The 11,670-nt window shown below is 30.0% G+C and overlaps 1 protein-coding gene across 1 annotated transcript; it reads left to right on the top strand.

The window, feature by feature from the left end:
* Positions 1-956: 956 nt before the first annotated feature.
* LOC115987830 (MATH domain and coiled-coil domain-containing protein At3g58270-like) lies at positions 957-4,362 on the top strand. The gene is made up of 6 exons (XM_031111434.1): positions 957-1,050; positions 2,509-2,635; positions 2,723-2,892; positions 2,980-3,265; positions 3,662-3,819; positions 4,019-4,362. Exons 1-6 carry the CDS (start codon positions 1,005-1,007, stop codon positions 4,174-4,176), a joined length of 945 nt encoding a protein of 314 aa, XP_030967294.1. The 5' UTR covers positions 957-1,004; the 3' UTR covers positions 4,177-4,362.
* Positions 4,363-11,670: the final 7,308 nt, after the last annotated feature.

Here is an 11,670-nt window from a genome sequence, read left to right as displayed (position 1 = left end):
AACCTTGAAACAGAGCATAATTTCTAAATGAACTATTGAGGAATCTTAAGTCCTCCACTAGCATGTCTTGCACTGAAATTTTTTTAGTTTGTCCATACCATTTTATAATTTGAACATTTTATGGGAACGCATTAACCAAAATAATAGCAATTCACATATATTGCACTCAGTATCTATCTAACTACTAATAGTTGCATTTATAACTTGAGTTTTGGCTCTTAAAAAAAAAAGAAAAAAAGGAAAAAAAAAAAAGATAACTCATGTTAGAAATATCTCAATAGATAAATAAAATATTATGAATAAACTTTTTTTGTTTGTAGAGTTTTTTTTTTTTAATTTTTTTATTTACATTAAATATCACTTAGTATTTAAATGAATAGCTTTTAATTTTTCAAATTTGTCTCAAATATTATATATTCACATAAAAATTTGTGTAAGTGCCTATATCATATATAAATTTTGCCCTCCCTCAACTCAAATCCTGGCTTCACCATTTGTGAGGAGTAACGTGTTTGAGTGAGATCTGTGTGTTTTATATTTAGGCCGACGTAAATTGAGTCTTAAAGACTTTGTTTTGCATTTTTAAAACTTGAGTCTATAAGACTCGAAATCCATGTGGCATTAAACTTCCACATCAGCAAGTGGAAATCGCATCTTTGAGCCCCGATATTTAGATGGAAATGGAGATTTTAAAACTCGATTTGTTAATTTGCAATTTCGTTTCTAATGCATGTTAACTTATTATATTGTTTCCAGCAACAATGCTAGCATGCAAGTTACCTCGAATGTTTTTTCCGTTTTCATAGGGTCATAGACGGTCAGTACAGATTGTGGGGACGCCAACACAAAGTTGTCAAGCACTATTTTTTTTTACTTTCTTTTTCTATCATTTAAAAAAGACATTTACCTCCGACCCCCCAAACGCGCCTTTATATAAAAAGGATGCAAATTATCAAAAAATTTCTCAAAAAGAGGATTTCCAGAAACCAGAAAATTTTGAAGTGATGAAGTCTGGCGACTCTGCTACTACCAACTTCTGCGACGAACTCTGTATGTTCTCTTTTCCCTCCTCTTCACAATTATAAAATTTGAGTCTATCATGCTCTGTTTCTTGTTCATTTCATTTCAGTGTTCATAAAAGTACATCATGAATATTATTTATTTTTCTATATGAGTTATATGAATTTCCCAACTTCTTTTCTAAAAAGAATTAAGCAATTATAATAAGTTCGATTTTTTTTTGAATCAATCTGTCGAGCCCGCAAATATTTTGCTGTAGTTGTACTTGTATGTGATAAACGTTAGAATCGTCATAATTGAAGTCGGCATCTCAAATGAGAAGTGTATGATAGTCTTTTGCTGGAAAATAGGTTGGTGTCTACTATGACCTCTCCAAAACCCCGCAAAAGTAGAAGCTTTGTGCACTAAGTACGACGCTGCTTAATCTCTTCTAAAAGCTACTATACACGATTATCCAAAAAAAAAAAAAAAATGGAGAGTGAACACAAGACTGAGACAGACTTGAACTACTTTTTGAACCTATAGAATTACCTATGTGTTTCTACTTTCGAGTTGGGGTCTTTATTCATGTTATATCCTATGTGACTATTTTGATAGGGATGACATTGTAGGTTTTGGGAATAGAAGGATTAAAGTGTTAAGTTCCAATATACGATAATGAATTTTTTTATAGTTAAAATTTGTTTATTTGTAGAAAATGGCTCAATTTAGGATTAATAAGCACTTTCTAAATGTGTTTTGCACTTCAGGAAGTATTTCATGTCCAAACATGACATTTAGATTTTATCGCTTCAATTAAATCATTGTATTTTCAGGTTGGATGGTTGGGACCCATTTAAGAAAAAGAGTCAAAATGGTCTTTTAAGTATCCATATAAAGGGGAAAAAAGGTTTTCATGTAACAGGTCTGCAGTTGTTTATGATCCCAAAATATTTTATGTTTATTTGTATGACATGTCCAAACTTAAAATCAGATTCTATCACTGTACTTCAATTAAATCATTGTATTTTCAACTTGGATGATTGAAAATCATTAAAGAAGAAGAGTCAAAATGGTCTTATTATTATTATCTTTTGCCATGTAAAAATGGAGGGTGGTGGGGGGAGATGGTGGAGGTTGGGTTTAAACCTCATATACTGGACATTATAGAGGGTGCTGGTACCACTGGACTAACAGCTTGAATCCCCCCAAAAGAAGTATGTATGACTCCAAAATATTTTTTGTAGGAGTCTTGATCAAGTAGAGAATATGAGGCTAGGCAATGAATAGACAATGTATTTAGCTATCAATAACATTCCATGTGATAGATTACAAAATGACATTTTCTGCATTTGCATGAACCAGTACTGCATTATTCATTTTAAAATTTCTGAGTTCATTGATTCTGCTTTAGTACTGCTTGGTTGAAAACATTTCCGAACCCCAATCTATATGTCATTAGTCAATATTTAGAAGATTGCCTTTTAAATATTCCTAATGTATTTGCAGCAATCACAAGATCAAAAAGACATTTACCTCCAACTCATTACATGCTTAAGATAGAGTCATACTCTATACTGTCCAAGAATGCGGAAAAGTATGAGTCTGGTGTTTTTGAAGCTTGCGGGCACAAATGGTGGACCATAATGCTCTACCCTCTTAATTATTTTTTCAATTAAAATATAAATGTTTTCTTTGTCAAGAGGTTTGTCTTCTTTTACAGGAGGTTGTCTCTCTATCCAAAAGGAAACAAAAAAATGAATGGGAGTGGTCATATCTCCCTTTACTTAGCAATTGTAGAGACAGAAAATCTTCCTCTTGGTTGGGAGATTTATGTCGACTTCAAATTGTTCGTGTTTGATCAGATTCGGGACAAGTACTTGACCATTCATGGTTTGCTCTCTCATAATTGATGCAAATAAATATGCATGTATGTATAATGGTTCCCTAAATTTATTTTCTATATCATCTTTTGTCCAGATGCTGATGATGGTTCAATTAAAAGATTTCATGACATGAAGACTGAATGGGGCTTTACCAAATTTCTTCCCTTGGATACTTTCAATGATGATTCTCAAGGATACCTTGTCAATGATTGTTGCCTATTTGGTGTAGAGGTTTTTGTTCATAATCATAGTAGCAAACTGGAGTGTGTTTCCATGACAAAACAACCTGCTAATGGTACTTTGACTTGGAAGATTGAAAACTTCTCGGCATTAGATGAAGAATCTTATTCTCAAGAATTCACTGTTGCAGATTCACAATGGTATTTTATTACTAGAAGTTGCACTTTTATTGTTATTAAAAGGAAAGTAAATTTTTATGTTTATCAGCATTATTTTTTGTTGGAGCATTTTAATATTAATGAATTAAAATGAATAAATATTACAACATAAAAATAAAGATGTGTAAGTGAATATGGAAGATGAGGAGTTAAGAAAAATGTTTAATCCCACATTGAAAAGGAGAGAGACTATTTTGTTCTTTTTAATAGTGGTGATGAATAGGCTAATAATATGAATTGTTTTAAATAGGCCTCTTTGTGCACATTGAAAATGAGAGAGATTATTTTGTTCTTTTTAATAGTGGTGAGGTTTCTCTGTGTTATTTCCATTATTATTGTGTTTGCACTATCATTTTTAATTCTTTTAGCTGAATCCAGGAAGATACTGGTTTATCCTAAAGGAGATTCTAATAAAAAGGAAGCGATTTCTGTCTACCTCTGCTCATGTGATTGTCTTCTATCGGATCTCAAATATTTTGCAGAATTCAAATTACGGATAAGGGACCAAATCAACAAAAATCATGTAGAAAAAACGGGTAAATCGAATATTTTAATCATATTTTCAATTCAAACGTTGGGAAAATATAGGCTCCGGTGGGGGTTTTGTTTCTCAATTTGCTTGATATTCTACCAGAGCTATGGTTAAACCTGAGTTTCCTCATTATGTATGTGTTTCCTGTTCTCCTTCACTTGTTTTGTTCCACTGTAAACTTTGTTTCGTTCTCTTTCTTTCAGCTAAACATTGGTTTTCTAAATCAATGAAAGACCGGGGCTTTTCGCAATTTTTGCTTCTAGAGAATCTCAATGATGCATTGAAGGGTTTTCTTGTGAATGACACTTTAATTGTGGAAGCAGAAATTATGGCTGTGTCTAACATTAAGCTGTTCCCATAGTGATGGTGCCTACTATTTTTCTCGGAACCGCATTTGGTAAGATTAGGGAGATTTCTCTTTTTCTTTTTGGAGACTGGGAGATTATCCTTATTGCAGTTGTAGAGATAATATCAAATTTGGAATAACTTATATATTTGTCATGGTTATCGTAGATTGTGCATGTTATATTACATGAATGTTCTGACTAATCTCTTTAGCTCCTAGTGTTTTGCATGCATATATATATATATATATATAGAGAGAGAGAGAGAGAGAGAGAGAGAGAGAGAGAGAGAGAGAGAAGGGTACCTATCAAAAGTATATATAGAGAAGGGTATTTTTTTATGGTTAGTTGTAGAAGGTAAAATCCAAGTAACTTGGGGCAAGTGTAGGCCGTGGTTGAGCTTGCAAAAATTCAGAAAGTGAGTCCTGAGCTTGCTTGTAGACTGAGTTAATGGGGAAGACCTGAGATGGATTCCAAAGCTTGTTCCTTCTAAACCAGATCATCCATGAAATCATAGCAAAGAGATCAACGTTGTCCTGGATTCCATAACATAATGGACTAACTTTGAAAAGCTATCAAAAATAGCATCAAACGAAAGTCCCACTGGGGAATCTCTTCTCCAAACCTCTTAAATACCTGTGCAGGACCACAATGCGTGGAGAGCATCTTCCGGACCGCTACGGCACATGTCACGGGTTGGATCATCAAACACAGTTCGGTGAGCAAGGCTGGCCTTTGTGGGAATAGCATTTTTGCAGGCCGTTCAAATAAAATTTCTCACCTTAGCTGGAGTTGATTAGCCCCAAATATTCTTCCAGAAAATTCCTGTTTGTCCTGTGATTGCCGAATTGGGTTGTAGCTGATGAGATTCACTTTTAACTTTTAAGGAACTGATAATACGATTTAACAGAATAGAAGGTCATTAGCAGTTGAAAAATTACTTTCAGCAATACTTGGTGAATTGTAGTGCTTTTTCCTAAAAGAACTGAATTTCAATTTTTAAGTTAAAAATTGCTTTCAGCTTTAAGTTCCTGTTAAAATTCTTTAGCCAAGTTGCGAAATCGTTGGCAATTCCAGCTAGAAGAGTTTTAACCCCTTAAAACACTTCTTGACCCCTCCTAAAGCAAACCAGACAAAGCCTAAATATTGTATATATTCTAAAAGGAAATCAAAGTATATAGATAATGTCTTGAAATACTTTAGTATGGTGTCAAATTTTAATACTTGTGTATTTATTTATTTTCTCAATTTATTCTTAAGTAATTAAGTAGTCTATTTAAGTAGGGCATGATTGATTTTGCTACTTATTTTACTATTCAACTTATTTTTGTTACTATTTATGAGTCCCATTACATTTTTTGGTACTATTCATAGATTTTATTATACTATTTCAGTTAACTTTTACCTTTATCTACAATACTTTTAGCAAAAGGTTTTCAGTTTCAACAAAATAGACGAATCTCAAACAAACTCTAAATTGGTTATATTTTGATTATTCTTTTAAGTTATTCTAAGACTGCATTTGTTTTGACTAAAAATATTTTCACCATTTTTGGGGGCGTTTGATTTGATGGAAAATAATGGTAAATGAGAAAATATTTTTAGATTGATCAAAAAATAAGTTACTCAAAGGCATAAAGCAATTTACGCATCACAAAAGACCCACCCCACTCATCACCGATGAGGACAAACCCATCAAGATCCACAGAGAGCCATATTGACAACTTTGACCCACCTAAGGCTAAATTGGGGCTAGAGAGCCAATGCGAGACACAACAGCAGATCTCTCGCTCTCTCTCATCATGACTGGCAACAACGGACCCATGGCCATCTCGCACCGCTATCGACAAATCCATGACCCTCCAGCCATATTGACTACTTTTTGTAAATATCTTTTAATCTACAGTAAGAATAAAAAAACAAAACACCCTCTATATTTTAAGTTATATATTTTGGAAATCAATTTATTTATTAATTTTGTAACTTATACTCCTTTCTTAACATTTTTCGGAATTAAATTTATTTTATGTTTTATATTTTAATCTTTTCCTCTTTAAACTAAATCTCAGTTAGCCATTATTAGAGCATTCACATTAATCTCTTTAAATATTTAGCTAAATTAATCTAAAAAATTTTACTTTTGCTTGTTTAGTTATCTTTATTTTCATACACATACATCAGTCTCAATACTTTATCAACATTGAAATTTAATGTAGCGAGAATAGAGGCTCACTGCATGTAGAGATGATACTATCCTCTTTAAAAACTTTAATTAATTTAGTGAGATTAATGCACCCTTGTTTCGGTTGAGTTTAAATAATTTTTTGCTAAAATATTAAATTGGTGAGATTGATGTGAATGTTTTTACAATACACAGTTGTACTTCTTAGGTGGTTATTAAAAATTTTCTTTAAAAGAAAAAAAAGTGGCTCTAGAAAACAGTGAACATTATATATGTCAATCACTAATTTGGCCTGAAAAATGTACCATTATTTTTCTATGTATCTACAAATTTATATATGTCAATCACAGTTGTACCATTATATATGGTCAATCACTAATAGCCTTGCTCCCCTTCTCTTCCAAGTTCAAACCAAAGACTATTCATTGCGTTTAACTTTAAGGTGCATTGCATTGTTGCGGAGTATAAATGCCCTTTGATTTCCCATGATATGTTTAGTGCTTTGGCTTGTTCCAAGTTACATGCTGATGTCACCAAAGCCTGAAAAAAGCACGTACAATACTTTTTTGATGGAACAAAAACTTAGCTTCTGGTAGTAAATTTCAAATCCACGAGAGTTTTCTCTAAATTCACAAGTAGATAAATTGGATTCCACCGGAGAAAGAATTTGACAAAAGTTTGTATTTATTCAAAAATAGTCTATTCTGCCTCTGGTGGCTACAAAACATATAAATACTAAGAAAATCGTCTGAAACCTTAATTCGCACTAATTACGCGATTAGGTGACAAAATATCGAAATTTATCAAAAATGGCAAAATTGAGTTAAATGCAAAATCATAAACTACTGATCTTAAGGATCGTCCCAAAACAAGCGGGACCTTATTTTGAATTTTGAGCAAAAAGTTATTAAGAAAACAAAAATTACTATAAATGGCAAAATTGCAGTTTTCGGGCCCTACATGAAGGAGTTCGCCATTTTCAAGAGGTACCTTGTGGCAAAGCGATGACTATTGCTCAGAAGGCCGTTTTGTTTCAGTTTGCCAAATTTCATGCAATTCCGACTATGAGGCCCATGATTTCTACTAGTGTTTTTTTTGCCTTGCATGATGATTTCAGGCGTGCATGAAAGTCTAGGAAGGCCATGATGGTCTATTTTATTTTTCTCAAGCTTGGGTGTTATGTTGTGAATTCCGGTTATTTTTTTATTTTAAATGTAAAAATTAAAACAAGTCGTTTTCAGGTTTTCTTTATATAAAAAAAATAATAATAATAAAAAAATTCTTGTAAACCTTGGCAAAAATAAAATTTCTTTTTTTCAAGTTTGGTACAAACTTGAGAATTTTAATTACTCTATTATTTTTTCAACAGGTAAAAATTAAAAAGTCAAATAAGAATAGCATTGATGACTTTGCAATATATACCCTTTGAATTCGTTGATTGTAATAGTTTGAGCTAGAGCATTCCCATCAGTCTATGTAGAATAAAATAATGTGTATAATTTACACAATTTTGCCTAAAAATGACTTAAATTAGATCATGTATAATTCTGTAAATTTACAAGTTTGCTATAGTAACCTTATAAATTTACACTGACATTATTTATTTTGTATTTAATTGTTTATTTTTTCTTCATGTATTTTGATGATGAAAGAAGAGAGTGGATGATGGTTGTTGTATGCGAAGAAAGAGAAATTTTTTTTAAGAATCAAGAAAAATTGATATTTTAATAAAATGTAGTGTGAAATAGATAATCTGATGTAAGATATTTTGAAAAGTGAGCATGTAAAATAGAAAAAATAGATTCTTATACTAAAATAGACAGAATATTTTGCACGAGCTCTTGGTACATAGCCATCATGGCCTTAAGGTCGTGGATATAGTATTGGGCCTTTTTATTGCCTATTGTCAATCTTGGTCCAAATTTGTTTTGTTTAATTTTTTTTAGATGTAAATTTGTTTTGTTTAATAGATTGCATACTTTCATTTCATTCCTTTGTTGTTAGCTTTGTTTTTGTTTTATTTATTTACTAACATGTAACTCATACAAACACATAGATGCATTTAAAATTAAACACAATTTTTATTATAAAAATATAAATAATTAGTCATTATTTTAAAAAATAGTATGTAATACATGCATACGCATGGATACATCTAAAATTAAACACAATTTTTATCATAAAAATATAAATAATTAGTCAAATTATTAAAACAATAGCATGTAACACAGACATACATATGGATACATTTAAAATCAAACACAATTTTTATCATAAAAGTAAACATAATTAGTCACATATTAAAATTCTTACCTAAATTTAATACTACTTATGATCTTTTTTTTAATAAGATAGAACGTGTGGTGATCCTTGTTGTGTAGTGATTTTTTTATTGAGTATATGTGATTGATTTTTTTTTTTTTTAATAAATTTGATAGTTCATTAATATTAGGTTCTTAGTATGTTGCACTCATTAACTCATTTGGCATAAAGATTAAAAAACTTAAGTGGATAAATAACACAAATTTAAGTGGATAATTATGCTGTAGTTTCCACATAAATTTAGACACATGGCACAACATTGAATTATAATTTCAGGTTCTATTTGAACTTTCTCTGAGTCTATTAATATATATATATATATATATATACTAGTTAAAGGCCTGTGCGTTGCACGGTTTTATCATAAACTTATAGGATATACATTTTATTTGATAAACATTAATCTCTCAAATAATTATTATAATAAAAAATGGAAAAAAAAAATTGGTATAATAATTATCAAATATAAAATGATAACACCAAATAAAATTATTATTTTGTAACCTACCAATTGTGCTCTAATGAGAATTTTGTATCTTTGGGAGATTGTTGAATACTTCTTTGTACACTATATCCTTGTTCTTGTTTGTCATTGTTCTTTATTATAAAATTTTATGATTGACAAAAAATCATGTCAAACCATATTTAATGATTGATAAAAAAATAAAAATAAAAACTAAATGGACAGATTGACTTCTTTTATAGATCAAAGTGTACAACTCTAATAGTTAGCCAAATCTATTTCAATCAGGAAAAAACAAATCAAATTGTTATGAAGAATTTATAATCAAATTTTTTATCAAAACATGCTTAATTGTAAGCTAAAAAGAAGAATTTTCTCTAAATCAAAATTGAGAGGATGAAAGAAACATATCACCATTAGAACCCATGTCATAAAACAAAAAATAATTTAAAAAATCATGCCGAAGCATATTTAATTATTAATTCTCAAACCATAATCATATAAATTGTATAAATTATAAGCAAATTAGGTTAAACAAAAAATAAAAAAATACACAAAACCTATTCGATTTAATGAAAAAAAATTAGAGCAACCAAATACATACCTAAAAGGTTGTAGGTAGAAGAAGAGAAGTATAAAGAAAAAGAACCGTATAGTACATATTCATTATAAATTATTTAGTATATATACACTCCACATTGAAGAAATTGATATGAATAAAAAGTCTAATGTTAGTCTAATTTGTGGGAGTGTAAAGTTGAAGTTTAAATCTTTTAAAAAGTGGCAGGAGGAAATTCAAAGAATTTAGTGTTTTATTTAAATACTAAGAGTAGTTGCTGTTTTTTTTTTTTTTTTTTTTTTTTCAACATGTACTTCCTTGCTGATTTTTTAAAGTGTACAACGTTGCTTTTTATTTTTTTTATACACGTAGTAAAATAAGGATAAGTTGAAGATTTTGGATTTTAATCAAATTGATATTATTTATCAACTTATAAATTATAATAAGAAAATTATTAGATGAAGAATTTGGATTGTAATCAAATTTTCAACTTAAAAATTATAGGAGAAGAAGATAAGAACAAAAAAAAATGTCTATTTTAAAAAAAAATTAAAAAATTTTCTGCAATTTGATGGAGAGTGAGAGAATTTTCAATCGTGTGGAAATTAGATTTCTAATCATTTTAGGAATTATAAGAGAAGAATAATTAACATAGGAAGTATGTTTATCCAAAATCTTCATCTAATACTTTGTTTTTACATGTACTATGTTGTTTTTTTGTTACACATGATAATATAATTTAAATAAAAAAAAAGATCAGATGAAGAGTCTATTGATTTTAGACTTAGTTGATAACATTTTAGATAAATACAACTGATATAGTTGTAAATCAAATACTACTTTTCTTTCATTACTTGATTTGTCATATTTATCCAAAAAAGATGTATATATCTATTCTTAAAATCTAAAAATTTATTAAAATTTCTGCAATTTGATGAAACTACTTGGCGTAACCACGGCGTTTGTCATATTTATCCAAAAAATATGTATATATATCTATTCTTAAAATCTAAAAATTTATTAAAATTTCTGCAATTTGGTGAAGCCACTTGGCATAACCACGGCGTTTAAACCCACCTTTTATTATATATAATACTAGTCGCTAACCCGTGCGATGCACGGGATAGTTAAACAAAATTTATACACATTCACTTTTATTGGTACAATCATTTGAAAATAATTCTAACTAATACACTTAAAAGGGTTAGTAATTTATAGTACTTACCCCCCACTATTAGTATACAGACACCAAGTGCGGTCGTCGTAGCCCTTTGAAAGAACCTTCCCCAATTGGACCCTATAAAAAAAAAAAAAAAACACTCAATTAACAAAATTGATCCAAAAGGGTCTAAAAAGCACACAAAATCAATTCAAAAAACAAAAATATGAGACAAAGTAATTACTTTCCGCTGCCAATGAAATTGTCTTTTGTATTGCTTTTCCAAACTGTAGCACTTATTTCTCTAAGGCCTTCAATTAACAAAAATACAAACTTCTCTTGGAATACCGGAGTATTATGACCATCTATACACACATACACAAAAAACAAAATCAGCATAACTCACTATAACTCTATAGAAGCCTAAAAAATATAAAGAGAAATTAAAGGGGTTGAATTTGATATTTATGTTTAGAGAGAGAGAGTTTGCAGAAACTATGGCTTTATATTTCTTAACTTGAGAGAGGGGTAAGGTTGCTAGGGTTTTATTTCTTAACTTGAGAGAGGGGTAAGGTTGCTAGGGTTTTGAGGTGTTATAATGTTTTTATTTTTATTTTTATTTTTTATTTTTTAAATATTGTGCTGACGTGGAAAATTGTGGTACTAGCAGAGGCTTCGGTTTTATATATATATATATAGACTAGTCGCTAACCCGTGCGATGCACAGGATTGTTTTAAATTAAATCAAACGCTAACATGTTTAGGTTTAATCATTTCTCAAATTTTAATTATTGAAAGCTAAATTGACTCTAATATAAGATGAAAC

The sequence above is a fragment of the Quercus lobata genome, chromosome 4 (genome assembly GCF_001633185.2).
Source record: "Quercus lobata isolate SW786 chromosome 4, ValleyOak3.0 Primary Assembly, whole genome shotgun sequence".
In the NCBI taxonomy this organism is placed as follows: Eukaryota; Viridiplantae; Streptophyta; class Magnoliopsida; order Fagales; family Fagaceae; genus Quercus; species Quercus lobata.
Note: the sequence above shows the minus strand (reverse complement) of the source record. Positions and strands in the feature narration are given on the sequence as shown.

Excerpts from the sequence above, each read along its gene's own strand:
- LOC115987830 (XM_031111434.1), top strand. The coding sequence starts at position 1,005 with ATGAAGTCTGGCGACTCTGCTACTACCAACTTCTGCGACGAACTCT. Across the intron at positions 1,051-2,508 it reads CAACTTCTGCGACGAACTCT|CAATCACAAGATCAAAAAGA; the intron begins GTATGTTCTCTT and ends ATGTATTTGCAG. Across the intron at positions 2,636-2,722 it reads GAAGCTTGCGGGCACAAATG|GAGGTTGTCTCTCTATCCAA; the intron begins GTGGACCATAAT and ends CTTCTTTTACAG.